Source organism: Perca fluviatilis, chromosome 21 (genome assembly GCF_010015445.1).
Source record: "Perca fluviatilis chromosome 21, GENO_Pfluv_1.0, whole genome shotgun sequence".
In the NCBI taxonomy this organism is placed as follows: domain Eukaryota; kingdom Metazoa; phylum Chordata; class Actinopteri; order Perciformes; family Percidae; genus Perca; species Perca fluviatilis.
Window position 1 is genome coordinate 5,857,576 of NC_053132.1, and position 16,381 is coordinate 5,873,956.

Here is a 16,381-nt window from a genome sequence, read left to right on the forward strand (position 1 = left end):
AAAAGTTCAAGGGGGCCGAATACTTTCGCAAGGCACTGTATATACACATATACACATATACACACATATATACATATACACACATATATACATACATATACACATATATACACACACATATATATATATGTGTGTGTGTGTATGTATATATATATGTGTATATGTACACATATATATATACACACATATATATATATACACATATACACATATATATACATATACACATATATACATATACACACATATATACATACATATACACATATATACACACACACACATATATATACATATATATATACACATATATATATACATACAAATACATACATACATACACACACACACACATATATAGTGTTATCGCCCCCCCCATTACTTTATTTTAAGGAGCTAGAATCTTGTCCTGAAGGTCAGAAAGACAAAGAGCAACAGTACTGGTGGTCTTTGCTACTTTTAAAACAATTTTCAACCACTAATCTGTGAGAAAAGTTTGAAATACATTTATGTCTGTGGTCGCAGAAACATTATTCTATAAACAGTTATTCTTTCTTCCCGTCAAACAAAATGGTGATGAAATATCAGTAAGGCAGAGGGAGTTGAGTTTACAGCAGGGATGACAGCGAGAGATGCAGGGACCAATTTCATCGGTTTACCTCGGTGTTCTTGATGTCACTAAAATGATTTCCTGTGACCTGCAGCAGAGATTTTGGTCTGAGAGTACCTGTGTGTTAGTTAAAGAGAAGCAGGATGTTACCTCCATGCTGTTGATGTTACATGGAGGCCACAGAGACCCTCTGCTCTCAGTTGACATGGCACTGACCCACAAATCATGTGAAGTCTTATCTAACCAGCAAAGTCATAACAGTGTACAGGGGGGGAAAAAAACACTGAAGTGAGAATAAGGCAGTGTTCTAACCTCATGCATATTTCTAGTAGGCACAGAAAAATAAGTACATTTGATTGGTATTTTAATACTTTTTTTTTTTTTTTTTTTTTAACAATAGTTTTAATGTCTAGTTCCAGTATAATGGCCTCATGTCACACTGCTACAATTACAAAAGGCCCCGCTGGCTGTAATTAGACGACACCTGGTCTACTCTGCAGAAAAGATCAAACATCCACCTCCATTATAAACATGTGCATGTGATTCACAACAGGTGGCAGAAACACCAACAGTGAGATAGCAAACTCTCTCTCTCTCTCTACACATTATATAAGATATTACATAACTTACATTTTAGAAACTGCTGCGCTTTTTGCAGGAGGAGGAGATATATTTATTCATTTGATTGTTTTCATGAAATCAATCCTTGATTTATTTTTTGGAGCTTTTGTATCGTGTGCGCCAACTTGTTTTGCCACCATTTCTTTCGGACGTTCTATCAGTTATACCAGACTCCTTTGACAAAAACAGTAATTTTACCTCGCAGAACACGAGAGTTGCTGGTCTACCTCTGCCTCCATCGGTTAGTTTGTGTTATTGGGTGACTCTGCTGTATTAAAAGGTTAGGAACTAACAAAACTAACTGACGGAGGCCGCGGTAGAGCAGCTGCTCCCATATTCTGCGAGGTAAAATGCTTTTGTCAAAGGGGTCTGGTATAATTGATATAATGCTTCAGTTCCCCGTCGTAAAGAGCTGTCTGACAGCAAGGTAAAGCGCGGAAAATATTCTAAATATAGCGTCCACTTAAACTGACAAAGATGTTTTTAGGTGTCTAAAATGTGTCTAGTTTCTGCACCCCCACATCCACAGCAGGACGTTGCTTAGCTTCCGTGTCAGTACTCCTGTCTGCTTCTCCAAACTGGGGGCGTGCCAACCGCCATCTACTGTAGCTAACACACTGACTATGGAGAAGTAGCTCACACAACCACACTTCAAAACATCTGAACTGTCCCTTTAAAAGGGAATCACCAAAGTTATTACAATTCATTGTGAAGGACAAGAAATGTATTCAGTAGTCGAGAGATGTCAACCTCATGGTGGCGCTCGAGGAAAAGTCAGAGGACCGCCAAAGTCTGGAAACCACAACAAAATTGTGCAAATTTCATGGCAATCCCGTCCTATTGTTGTTGAGATGTTTCAGAAACATCTCCCGTGGCTAAGCGCGGCAAGTCGTATCTACGGAGCAGTGAACAACGTTTGCATTGCATAAGAACCTTAAGCGATGGCAATGATCATTCCAGGTGTTAGTCAAACCCTCAAGTGTTAACAGGGAAACAGAGTTATTGTTGCTTTAGATTTTCATTGAAAAACACATTAAAATATAAATTGATGGTTTAAAAAAAAATTATTCGGCAAGTGACCATGGTATGAGTGGAGCCCTTCAAAGTGTCCCTCATCAGGTCGTTACTGGACTCCCCGTCCTCCATTAATTCCTGATAATGGACACCTCGTCGGGCATAAATAGTGCGTTCCATTTGTACTCAGAAGTCGATTTTCCAAGGTCAAACTCTGAAACACGCCCCGTGACCCCGTGGCAATCTCTGAGTACCCCGAGCTAAAAGTCCAACACGGATGCCGCGTGCATCAACAGTAGTGAAAGCTGTAGCAACATACAGTTATTAGCATGTCTTATTTGTGTCGTACACACAGTCCTGGCCAACTTCTATCTGTGGACATGTTGTTACGCTGTTTGTATGCACACAAAAAAACAGCATAGTGCGTTGTTTAGAGCTGAAGATCTTTGCCCGGTCGTAATTTCTATCATTTTACACGGGCTCGCGCTCCGGATTGCGCGCCAGATTGCGCTGTAAATGAGCGGTGAGGTGATGCGTTTCGATTAGCGTGAAAATGGATGCTTTGCCTGTCGCGTTGTCGTTTTAATTCTCTTTTTGACTTCCTTGGCGACTAGGTTACATGTCCTAGAGCAGGGGTCACCAACGCGGTGCCCGCGGGCACCAGGTAGCCCCCAAGGACCACATGAGTAGCCCTCAGGCCTGTTCTAAAAATGAAAACTGAATATTGATATTATCGGTTTCCCACCTTGTTAAGTCATTGTTGATAATTATTGTGAGAAATCATTAACGTTATCAGTGTCTTCACATAGATTAGCATCATTAATCATTAATAATCATATATAACTAAAGGCAAACTGAGCACATTTGTTATTTCAGAAGAGTGTATCAAACTGGTAGCCCTTCGTATGACTCAATACCCATGAAGTAGCTCTCAGTTTAGAAAAGGTTGGTGACCCCCGTCCTAGAGAATAGGTGGCAGGCTGCCGGCAGAATGCCCTCCCTGGCATTCGTCACGGTGCCACTGAGTGTAAAAGCGCGAAAGGCGGAGGTATGTCTCTCTTTGGCTAATGTATTTTAAAAGGTGGAGGTGCAACATGGCGGCTGTCATTGGAGCGACTCGCTCGTATGTATTCTGAAGGATTCTAAATGGCAGATTGTACGCGTACGAGAATACTTTGATTAGTTGGTGGAAGTAATTACACACAAATGAGCACATATTTGTGAAAGAACAAAGGGGGATTTTACTAAGAATCAATTTAAAAAAATTACACAATGTAGGTTTAAGTAAAGGATCTGAATACTTATTAAGTGTATGTAAGTGAATGATTACACAGAAACAGAGATGAGATCTGGGAGTAAAGGTCAACCTCGACTGTCTTTGTTGTTCGGTGAGCCTCTAAACCAACATCATCAACACAAACAGCTGCAGCTCTTCACAGGGATTGATCAGATTGTGATTACCGGTGGTGATGGCGCAGTGGATATGACACATGCCTGAGGGGTTCTGGGTTCAATTCCCAATACAATGCAATACATCAATCAATGTGTCCCTGAGCAAGACATTTAGCCTGTAGTTGCTCCAGAGGCGTGCAACCTCTAATATACAGTACAGGCCAAAAGTTTGGACACACCTTCTCATTCAATGTGTTTCTTTATTTTCATGACTATTTACATTGTAGATTCTCACTGAAGGCATCAAAACTATGAATGAACACATATGGAATTATGTACTTAACAAAAAAGTGTGAAATAACTGAAAACATGTCTTATATTTTAGATTCTTCAAAGTAGCCACCCTTTGCTTTCTCTGCAAACCCTTGGTGTTCTCTCAATGAGCTTCATGAGGTAGTCACCTGAAATGGTTTTACCTTCACAGGTGTGCTTTGTCAGGGTTAATTAGTGGAATTGTTTCCCTTATTAATAAAAGTGAGAATCTACAATGTAAATAGTCATGAAAATAAAAGGAAACGCATTTGAATGAGAAGGTGTGTCCAAACTTTTGGCCTGTACTGTATATAGCAACTGTAAGTCGCTTTGGATAAAAGCGTCGGCTAAATGACATGTAACGTAATGTAATGTAATAATTACCTGGAAGTTTCCGACCATGATGAGACCGGCAGCGCAGATCCACGCGGTGGAGAGGCCCGCCGTGTTCAGGACACAGTTCTGGTGCTTCTCTATGACGTGAGCGTAACGCAGCAGGCCGATCAGCATCACTACACCAGCAGATGGAGAGAGACAGAAATAAGTCATACAGTTTGGTAATCACTTTAAATCAAATGTGTTCTATCGCAGGAACCGTGCAGGAACTACAAACTGCGTTTGCGTCTGAAATCTCAAACATACTTTTGTGTAAATAAAACAGGAGTGCGTATCTTTTTGGACGCACTAAGCTGCGATTTTCAACGTCACTTCCTGAGATCCTCCTTGCCGTTGAAGACGCGTAAATGTAAATGGACTGTTTTTATATAGCTCTTTTCTAGTCTTAACGACTACTCAAAGCGCTTTAACATAGTACAAGAACCATTCACCATTCACACACATTCATACACTGTGGCCGAGGCTGCCGTACAAGGTGCCACCTGCTCATCAGATAAACACTCACACACATTTACACTCGGGGGCAACTCGGGGTTCAGTGTCTTGCCCAAGGACACTTCGGCATGGAACTGCAGGGCCAGGGATCGAACCACCAACCTTCCGATTGGCAGGCGACCTCTCTACCACTTAGCCACAGCCGCCCCGCATAACCATGGTAACCCCTGCCGACTTCCGCTCTAGCGGCATCGCCAGAAAACGCTTAAACTACATAAAGTGGTGGATAACTAGACCAACAGTCGCTTAAATATGTAGAAATGTAAATTAGAGAGTTTCTGATGTTACAGAGCTGCCTTGGCTGCTGTCCGTTCATCTGTTATGAACTTTGTCGTTAGTACCGCACTGCATTATGGGATATTTATGCCGGTGTAGTGTCCAGATTGCATACTGTAATATTTTACCGGAAATAGTACGCAATTCGTTCTTAGGTTTCGGACGTACTAATAAAAATCTCACATATGGTTTTACTAAATAGCATGTTCGTGTGGAATTTAATTTTTCATTTCCCTTCTTTATGCTCGTTACAGAAGAACGAAAAAAATATGGACTTTTTTTGTCCTTTTCCAGGCAACTGCCTACCGTAGCTTTAATAACGCTAAAAAAAGAGCTCGATTTGCATAGCACATTTAAAAACAATAGTTTACAAAGTGCTTTGACAGAAGAAACAAAAGCACACACATAAAAAGGAAAAATAGAAGATGGGGCAGTACTAAAAAGGACAGAAAACCAAAAATTAAATAAATAAAATGAAATTAACAGGCGATAAAAAGAAGACATGCCTCCCTTTTTTCCCCCCCTTAGTCTCTCTCTCTTTTTCTTAACACACACACACACACACACTGTTGTGTGTCTGACAATCATTTTGTATTATAAAATTGGATGTGTTGCTGCCGCTCTTCTGTCATTGCACTTTTGCACTTTGATTGTTATTTATTATGGCATATAGCAACATGTGTATAGTATCAGTGGTGGAAGAAGTATTCACATCCTTTCCTTAAGTAAAAGTACTTATACTACGCTGTAAAAATACTTTCCACAAAAAGTGCCACATTGAAGATGTTACTTATGTAAAAGTATGTAATTATCATCAGGAAAATGTCCTTAAAGCTATAGTGTGTAGTTTCTGTCTCCCCAATGAGGAATTCTAAGTGATGACAACAAAACTGTTGGTGCGTCCACATGATACAAGTAGAAAGTGGCATGGAAAGAAAAGACTCAAGTAAAATACCTCAAATGTTTTACTTAAGTACAGTATTTGAGTAAATGTATTTAGTTACATTCCACCCCTGTACATTATTATATTTATTTACACGTCAGAACTACTCCCCATGCTTTTAAATTGCCCTCCAGGAGATAAATAAAGTTATTGGAATTGAAAGGAGCAGCGAGTTCAGCGGTGCGTCTGAAACTGCAGCAGATCTCAGTGTGAGCAGATTCCTGATGTCTGTTTGTCAAACTGCTCCATCAAAGCATCGCAGCGGCATCGCGCCGCTCTCCCACGCGTCCACCTGATGCTCACATCTGCTGCTCGTCACGCCGCAGAGGACACACAGCGACTGTTGTGATGTTCACATCGCGAGTCCAGCGGCGAACCAGCAGCAGCCGGATAATCGGTGTGCTTCACTGGCGTTCTGATCTTCTCATGTCCACTCACACCACACCCCGACTTTAACAAACTGCCTCCCAAACATAAACACAGTATTGTTTATGAGAGCAGGGGAAAAAAAGCTTTTGATGTTGGGGAATTTCCAGAGTGAGAGCTTGCACCAACAGCTTTCATTTAGAGCTGCATAAAGTATTGGAGAAATAAAAAAAAAAAACTGAAAAATTAAACTGATTTTGTACCAAATTTTAAGCCAATCCATCCAATAGTTGTTGAGATATTTCAGCTTGGAGCAAAGTGGCAGACCAATCGAACAAAGCTGCCGTTCTGTTTTTATTCATGCTGCTAACATGGCTGAAAGAGTCAAGCGTTCCCTCTCCAAGCCTCTCAAATATAAAGATTTGCTACTTTTCTTTGTCACAAATAATAATAAATAAGAGTATATTTCAGTTTTAGCCTGTTGAACAAAACAAAATAAGCAACTTGAAGACGTCACTTAGGCTTTGGGAAATGATAACATTATTTTTACTATTTTCTGCCTTTTTATGGAAAAAATACTGTTGTTCTCTCTCCACAGCACTGGAGTAGTTTCTGGCTACACTGCTTATATATTCTGGGATAGGGGTAAAAACTCTTGTTTGTATTTCTTTAAACCAATCACAACCGTCCTGGGCGGCACTAAGCTCAGAGCAAATTTGCGTTTCATGGTGAAGGCATGACCCACCCTACTGTGCTCTGATTGGCTAGTACTCGTTGCCTTCGTTGGCTGGATTGGTTAGGTTTAGACACGAGGAGCGATACTGGTTAGGGTAAGGGTAAGAATACCAGGGCAATCCGATCAGAGGCAGAGTAGGGCTGAATCTCACTTCCCTTATTTGATAGCTCTTCGGTCCTCGGTTAAACCGGAAGTCCTTCTGGCCCTGCTTCTTAAAGGCCGTCTCACAGCTCTTAGTCCTGCCCTGAAGGAGTGAGGAGCTAGGATGGAGGAGGGATCTCTGAAGAGCTATGAGCGAGGATACACGAGGGCAGCCTTCCCGGAGGCCGTGCAGCTGAAAGCCGTTGCTAACTCTGCCCATACAGCTGACGAATTCACTTGATGCTTCAGAGGAAAAGACGTCTCCTCCCTCTCATTTCCTCTCTCCTCGCATGATTTCCTCCATCTCGCACATGCTTCCTTGGTGGGACTAAGACTAAGACACAAGGAAGGGAACCAAGTGGAGGAACCGGGGATGCCATTTAAGGGAAGTGTGTAGTCTATATCCACAACGTTCCACTTCCGGGATTGCTCTGTTGCCACCGGAAATTCCACCGGATGTCCCTCTTTTCAGCCGGATGCCCGTTTCCTTCCTCTGTCTCTGTGTTGGCGTTCTAACCTCCGGTGGATTTGTGAGGACTATGGTTAACTGCTCCTCAGATCTCTGCAGGGTAAATCCAGACAGCTAGCTAGACTTTCTGTCCAATCTGAGTTTTCTGTTGCACGACTAATACTACTTGGAACGTACACACGTTCCACCAAAACAAGTTCCTTCCAGAGGCTATTTAGCAGAGGCACCGTGGCTCCGTCCGGCCCTTAGCGCCACCCAAGACGATTGTGATTGGTTTAAAGAAATGCCAATAAACCAGAACACGTTTTTTTTCACATCCTGGAATGCTGTGTGGACTAGCCAGACCTTCCACCATAGCGCTGTGGAGGAAGGTCTGGCAAAGCGAGACTACGCCAAGTGAGATCCAGCCAATGGCAGAGTAGGGCGGAAAATTCCTTCGCTATCCTAGGAAACGCAAATTTGCAAGCTGGATTTGAAGCAGGATGCAGAAAAATGCTAATTAGATAGTGGAGATATCAGAAGGGGAGGGACATCTGAACTCAGGCTTACTCCCAGCATGTACATCTGGTAAACCAGACTATGAAAGTGAATTGGTCCTGTACGGTCTGACTTTACCTTTGACCTTGTTACTAGCAGTTCTCCCAGGAGTTAATGACATACTGCCTGTCCACACCACACAGCTCTTGCTGCTGTACAGCATTCAAAAGTGTGAACATTGTGACACATCATTTAATCATTTAACCCATTTTGCTCTTTGGGGAGCATTGGTCAGTTTCCACTGCCTCAATCCAGGATGATGTTCCGTTGACTTCTGCCTCCACAGACCTTCTCCAGCTCAAACATTTGGACACACGGTTGGTTAATGTGGCCGTCAGCCAGATGACCCTCCATTAGTGAGTAATGAGGTGCAAACTGCATGAACTGACAGAAATATTACATGCTTTTAAACTAACATTCGATCATTAAAAAAATTGAAATACCTAATCTTGATTATGTGAAGCCAATAAGTGGCAGAACACTCAGTGGGGGGGGGGGTTAACTTCCAAGTTGGGAGATAAATAGACACAGAAAGAAAAGAAACCCGAGCTGAGACAGGTTAATGGGCTTTTTAAAAGTCTTGAAATTCCAGCATTTTCTTAGAAAAAGAAGCAGGTGTGCCCCTGGTGTGATTCAACGGCTGAAGAGAGCACAAATACGCAACTTCAGTCAGGACACTCGCGTCAAGGTTTAACCATTTACTGTAACATGTGTAGTGTTTGAGTTTGATGCTGTGCTCATGGGATCACTGAACTTGTCTCTGACCACGCAAACAGTCGACCGAGCTAAAGATACGACACAATGACTGAACATGAACACACAGAGAGAAACAGTCTGAGCATGTGTAACATATGTCTTTTGCACATCATTACATTAAAAACCCACTTTGAGTTCTAATGAATTTTGTTAGTAATTTTACTTTTATTTGGTAGTTGTAATATGTCCATAGTTGACATATTTTCTTATAATATTATTTCATATTAAATAAGTTACTAGGTTACAGTATCCAAGGGAACATCCCAGCTATGGACCTTTTTCACAGCAGACATGTTGACTTGTCATAGTAGGAAAAGCACAGCTGAGATTGATAACCTTAACGATGGCTCAGTTCCATCAAGTGTCCCAGTAAGATATTTCAGTGAGTCAGCATGCACAATACCAGGACCTCTCCTAAGTGGAATACAGCCATCATTAATGGGTTTGAATACACCTGTGGTGTTCCTGCCATGACATGTCAACATGTCTGCTGTGAAAAAGGTCTATAAAGCTTCCATCACCGGGGGAACAAGTCAGACTGCGCTGATAAAACCGGAAAATATGAATGTAGAGTTTAAATGAGAGACAGTACATCCAGAGTAATTATCTATGTGTAAATATCCATCTGTGTAATTAGTATCTTTGAGTGAAATAATTTGTGTGCTCTTTCCTTTATTGTGTTATATATATTATATATATATATTATAAGCGACTTTGAATCCTTGAAAAGCGCTATACAAATTCAATTTATTATTATTATTATTATTATTATAAATAATTATATATCTTTTTTGTGCACGTTATAGGTTTACAAAGTGAAAAAGCCCAAAGTCCACCCCAATGGGACTTACCATCTCCAACAGAAAACACTGTTCATGGTTGCTGCCCATCTCTCTCCCCCTTTCATATCTATCCACTTTCAAATAAAAAGGAAAAGCCCAAAAAAATGATCTAAAAAAAAAAAAAAAAAAAACACTGTTCACCAACTGCTCCAAACAGCTCTATTGTAGTCCAGCCTTTACTTCAGAGACAGACATGGTCAATTTGTAACACACGTTATAATGCTCGCCTAGCTGCTAGCATGGCACGCCCTCATACTCTGCTTCTGACTGGCTAGTAGTCCTTACCTAGGTACTGTCAGGGCACACCCTCATACTCTGCTTCTGACTGGCTAGTAGTCCTTACCTAGGTACTGTCAGGGCACACCCTCATACTCTGCTTCTGACTGGCTAGTAGTCCTTACCTAGGTACTGCACATGTGCGACTCCCAACAAAGATGGAATAAAAGAGCGATGTCTCACTCTGTAGCTAAAACAGAGAGCTCAACACACAGGGTGAAAAGAGGAGCTGCAGCAATGTGCAGTACAACAAAAAGATGGTGTTTTAAAAAAAATTAAACCATGTAAACTCTCTAAATGAAAAATGTTGACAACAAAGAACTTCTGTGACGTCTAACTGTAATATTTGTTCTCAGTTTGCCGTTTGTAGTATTGTGCAGCGTTTAGCTGCCCTTGTGTTGTATTGATGGAAGTTTACACACAGCAGGGTGTTGTGCAGAGATAAGCCTACGTGATCAGCAGCACTTCACACTTTATTCATCCACCAAACCCAGTTTCCGCTGAAACACTACATCAAAAAGACACCACAGCGCTGTTTAAACAAACACACAAAAAACTGTGTTATCTAATAATCACTTCAACATCAACCCTTTTCTTCTAAAATGCAAGAGCTACAAAATATTTTGGGAGACAAATTGTAGGAGTGTAAAACTTTCCAGTAAAGGCTCCTTCACACGGTGTGTGTGTGTGTGTGTGTGTGTGTGTGTGTGTGTGTGTGTGTGTGTGTGTGTGTGTGTGTGTGTGTGTGTGTGTGTGTGTGTGTGTGTGTGTGTGTGGGGTATGGTTGTGAATTTTGATTTTTAAAGTCAATATGTATGCTTCTTCAGAAGTGTTGTTGGATGGTCTGGTATCTTTTTTCATTCTTCACAAAACTATTTTTGGTGAACGATGGAGTGCAACCATGGATGGATCACTGAATGGACCTACCGGGCACAGGCCCAAAGACCCATGGGGTCGTCTCATAAAATGTTGCTGAAAAAAGAAAAGAAAAAAATCTCTAAATGACCACAAACGTACCCAAATGACTACAGAGATGCAAAACGGCCACAAAGAGAAAAATAGAACTGAAAATAGATACAAAACGATCAAAATAAAATAAAACGACCACAAAGACACGCAAAAAAACTACAAATAGGTGCTTAACAATCACAGAGATGCAAGCTGACTACAAAGAGATGCAAAACAACCACAAAATTACCAAAAATAGATGAAAAATTACTAAAAATAGGTGCAAATCGACTACAAAGGGACACAAAATAGACTCTGTCTTGTTCCTGGGGGGGACCTCTTACATGTCTGCCCCCAGGGGTTCATGGTCTCATAATCCATCTTGAGGGCAACACTATGAATGTTTTCCAGAAGAGACTGTCTGCAAATGTTTCCCCATTATCTGCATATCTACATGACATCGCGTCTCCTCCCTCTCCGTGGCGGCCGGCTTTTCACGCCATATTTGAGTGTGGCTGCTCGAACAACTTTAAAGCTTTAGTGTGTAACTAAACTTGATATTAATGAACGTCTGTTACATTTAAGCCATTGCCAAATGAGTTGCTACAAAGCTAATTAAGACTATCAGCTCCACACAACTCTCTCTGGATTTCTCAGTATGGCTATGTTTAGAAGATTGTGGCGTCCGGCGACTTTCCCGCGCAGAAGCTCGAGTGAAGATAATGACCTCTTCTGAAGAGTCCATCATGTTTTTTTAATCTCCGTGTCCTCCTTGGCTACTAGAAACTGTGTGGAAAAGAGGGGGGGGGGGGGTCTCATGTGGACTAGAGTGCGGATGGGGCTGCATTTTTCTCTCCGAGCCCGGCCCGCGTCCGACACAGTTAAAATCTCATTTTTTTCTCATACTAATGACACGTAAATTTGTTTGTGTGGAAAGCCCGCTTTTATTAAGCAACTGTAGGAAGGCATTCAGAAATGTCAACAGATGAGCGCATCAGTGCATACAGCGCAACAAGCGCACGTTAACATAGGCGCGCACAAGAGGCCCAATCATACAGCCAATTGAAATTTTGGCCTACCAAAAATGGCCCAAGCTAACAGAACAAAATCCAAAAAAATTCACTCAAGAGGTTCTGTGGACCTAGGTCTCTTAATGAAATTCAAATTAACACGAGTGTCCCCAGCGAAGTAAAAATAACATTTACACAAAAGCAGCTAATTTAAATGAAAATCACTCTTACCACTGACGAAAGTCCCCCACCCAAAATGGTCCAAGCTAACAGAACAAAAACCCCAAAAATCACACAAGAGGTTCTGTGGGCCTTGCCTTATCGCGCTGATGTGAGCGAGCCCGACCCGAACCTCAATTCTAAATATCCGACCGGGCTCGGGTCGGGTATCCATCCTCTAATGTGGACAGCTGACAGTTTATTACTTAGAATTCCTCGTGGGGCAGACACAAACTACGCACTGTAGCTTTAAACACTTGTAATTTCCAAAGTGGTCAAACAACACGTCTTAAGCGTGATTGATGGTGTGTGTGTGTGTGTGTGTGTGTGTGTGTGTGTGTGTGTGTGTGTGTGTGTGTGTGTGTGTGTGTGTGTGTGTGTGTGTGTGTGGTAAGTGGGCAGAAGAGAGCTAGAGAAAGAGGAAGCAGACGTGTTGTAGATGCAACCGGAGCAGAGTTAGTGGTTATTCATGTTCTAACGTGGGCCCTGGAGGTAACCAGTCTCTCCTGGTTTTCTGATCACGGTCGGAAACGAAGCGATCAGGAGAGGTTAACCCATTGAACGTGTTAATAGCTGATTAACGTGCGCTTGTTGCCCCGTGTGCGCTGATGCGCTCATCTGTTGACATTTCCGAATGCCTTCCTACAGTTGCTTAATAAAAGCTTTCCACAAACTTAGCCTACATGTGTCATTAGTGTCGGGCTCAGGTCGGGCTCGGACACAAATTTCTTAATACCTGTCGGGCTCGGGCCGGGTTCGGTCGCGGCTCTGTCGGACGCGGGCCGGCCTCGGACAGAAAACTTCGGCCCAATCCGGACTCTAGTGTGTGTGTGTGTGTGGGGAGTCTGTGTGTGAGTGGAGAGTGTGTGGTAGAGCGAGTGATGCTATTAGCTTCGGAGCAACTCTAGAGTCATAGTGAGAGAAACAAAGTGTCTCCCCTGTTCTTTCTGACCGTGGTCGGAAATCTGGAGCAGGACAAGTTAACCCTCTCCTTGATTTCATGTTGTTTATGGAGAAGGAGAACCAGGAAATGAGTAGGGGGGGGGGGAAGCAACGCTACCAAGCCACGGCTGAGCGACGTGCGTCACTGCGATGTGTAGTTACATTTTTCAAGAGGTGCACGTCAGGCTACGGCGTAGGGTCGGTGTCTCCACGTTCCTACGTACGTAGCCACGGCCCAGATTTAACGCAGAAGCATAAATCACGCTTTACAAACTAGTTCTGTTCAAGCATCAAACTTCGGCTGCAAAACCTGACAGAAAATCAGGGCAGGTCCCGAGAGAAGAGATAAGCCTCCATTGGAAATAATTGCTCTGTGCGATGTCGAGCTTGTACATTGTCAGCCTCCAAGTGAAACATTTTTATATGGTAAACTCCTGGAGTGTAAATTCTCAGAAAGAGAACCTCTACGTGCACCAGCTTGCACACTCGGAGAACATCAACCAGAAAAGAGGAGTTTAAAGTCGTTTTGGCACACAGCAGAGCAGTAGTTGCCCTCGTGGTTAGAGGGTAAATGCGCATAGGTCATAAAAACGCAACATTATTGGCATATAGAGTAACATTTTCCTTGAGAGAGGGGGTAGAGGGGGTGAGGCGGGACCTGGCAGTGGATTCTGGGGAACTGAGACTTGGCAGGAGCCATTACAGCTGAGAAAACAAGCCGCAAGTTTTGAGTGCACAGAGCCTCGTTCAACCAAGAGCAGCATGTTGGGTAAATGTGTGTGAGGGTAAAAAAAAATAAAATAAGAGAGCTATGTTCTCTGTACACATAGTTGTGTTGATACGTACCCATGAAGGATCCAGTGCTGCAGATGAGACTGAAAAAGCAGCTTTCAGGTGGCAGAGTTCCACATTTACTGCAAAGGAAACAGAGAAGAGAGGAGAGAGAAGAGAGTTAGTTAGTGTGCTGGCCTGCAGGCTCAGTGGGCTAAAGTGCGAGTTCAATCAAGTTCCTGCAGAGTTCAAAACCGTTCTGTGACCTCCGCGTTTCTTACTGCACTTCCTTAGAAGTAGTCATAAAAAAAGCAGCGCGACCATATTTGTGCTCTTACTTACTCTGTGGCATTGAAAACACGCCTGTGGTTTAACAGAAAAAAAAAAAAAAAAAAAAAAAAAAAAAGACGTCTATAAATGGAAAACGACAGACTTGCTGGGAGGTCGAGGAAAGAATGACAATGCGATCTTTATCTATAGACCAAAAGCCCCTTACAAGTATTTAAGCCATGCATCCACAGCAACATGAACCCCTTGTTCATCGTTCTGGGTGTCTGGGTATGAACGCACGGAGGGAGAAAAAAAATAAATAAAAAAAATGCATTTCTAGTTTACATTTTGCGACTCAGCGTGGCGACATTTCAAAGAATGTTGAAGGATCCACTGCACACAACAAAAGCTCTTCTTCCTGTCGAGGTGAAGAGGTTGGCCTCCCCTCCTCTGACAGCGAGCCTCAGTCGGGCAAGTGTGGGCTCATCTCCCAACAAACTCTGCAGCTGCTCGCCCAATATCACAGCAATGCATCCAATCGCAGCTCCAGTAGAGACGCACTCAATTAGCTTCTGGCACCATTTCTTTTAACATGACTACAAACGTCACCGTACGCTGTTCGATATGAAGACTGAGATTCATCACAGTGAGCTTAGAAGACGGTAACGTCACAAGATCTGGGTTTCTCTCTCTGCATGTTTAACTTTTGCGTTAACCTGACATTTTGCAGCGGCACCGTGGCACCGCCCATTGCGATTGCGATTGATTTAAAGAAATGCCAATAAACCAGAGCACGTTTTTCTCCCATCCAGGAATGCGGTGTGGCATGGGCGATTTTAGACCCTTTTTAGGGAGGCTAAAATTTCATCTCAGCCCCCCCTTAAAATTATAATAGTAATAGTTTTTCTTTTTTTATTAATAATTTAAGTGCTTCAAGTGAGTTTGTGAACTGGTCTGTTAGTGACAGAGGACAATCACCATTAACAGAAACGTAGTGTTGGCCAATCAGAGGAGGTTGTGCCAGACTCCGGCCTTTGGCTGAGTCTCTATCTGATCTGTCAGAGGGAGAACAGGAGACGGTTGTCAAGTTCAACGTTGGTAGTCCCCAGAGAAGAAGTTGGTCATTTCATGGCGCAGATCAGAACCCAAATTGAAACGTAAGCAACTAAAGCAATTGGTCGTTATCACTGTGACTTATAAAGTGTCAGGTTTAGTTCCATCATAGTGTTAATAGTGTCAAAAAACGTTAGCTGAGGTTCTCCAGTGGCTAGCTCAGAGATTATCAGATAACTGATTTAGCAGGAGGGGAGGGGGGGGTTAACACGTTTGCAAGGCACCGTGTCACATTCTCATCAGGGGCTGAGCCCCCCCTAAAGGTCTGATCCTAGAATCGCCCCTGCTGTGTGGAGTAGCAGGACCCTCCTCCGCAGCGCTGTGAAGGAAGGTCTGGCAATGAGAGACTGATAATTTACACTTGGCTTGAGAAGTGACCAGAGGTTGCACAATATTCAACATATTTATAGACTGATAAATGCTCCGTTGCAACCTCTTACATGTTTTATATGTCACACTGTGTCCATGAATCATACTAGTCCATTACAAAAGATGCATTCTGTTTATTTACTCACTAGTGAGAGGGTGAGCTGCGTGCCAAGTGAAACACAACGTGCACCGACATATGAAAAGATATTTTTTTTTCTTTATAGAGCAGAAATTAAGCAACTATTTATTGTTAAAATGAATAAATAAATCAAAACTACAGATGGAAACCACAGACCACAGCAAAGCAAGCTGCTCTTTCACGTCATTCGATACCCGCGGTCACATGGCGCGAACAATATGTTTTCTGTTGATATTATTGTTTTTGTTTAAAAGAGAGTCCTCGGTCAGTTTCATCGTTGGTTTACCACTGTGGCTTCAAGAAACCACACGACTCAATGTCAGCAATGTGCTGTTGTTCGCTTCACTGATGATCACTTACAGGAACCAGACAACTGCAGTTCTATACAAGAGGAGTTTGATTTTGCAGAACGACTAAA

At 42.5% G+C, this 16,381-nt stretch overlaps 1 protein-coding gene across 4 annotated transcripts in view; it reads right to left on the reverse strand.

Moving 5' to 3' along the window:
* Nucleotides 1-16,381, reverse strand: part of LOC120550767 (transmembrane protein 150A-like) — a 41,579-nt gene that overhangs the window by 10,869 nt on the left and 14,329 nt on the right. For all 4 annotated transcript variants that reach the window (XM_039787601.1, XM_039787603.1, XM_039787602.1 and 1 more), the window contains 2 exons: nt 14,148-14,215; nt 4,334-4,461 (listed from right to left, as the gene is read on the reverse strand). In XM_039787601.1, the coding sequence (XP_039643535.1) occupies nt 4,334-4,461; nt 14,148-14,215 (196 nt within the window). The remainder of the gene's footprint in view (nt 1-4,333; nt 4,462-14,147; nt 14,216-16,381) is intronic.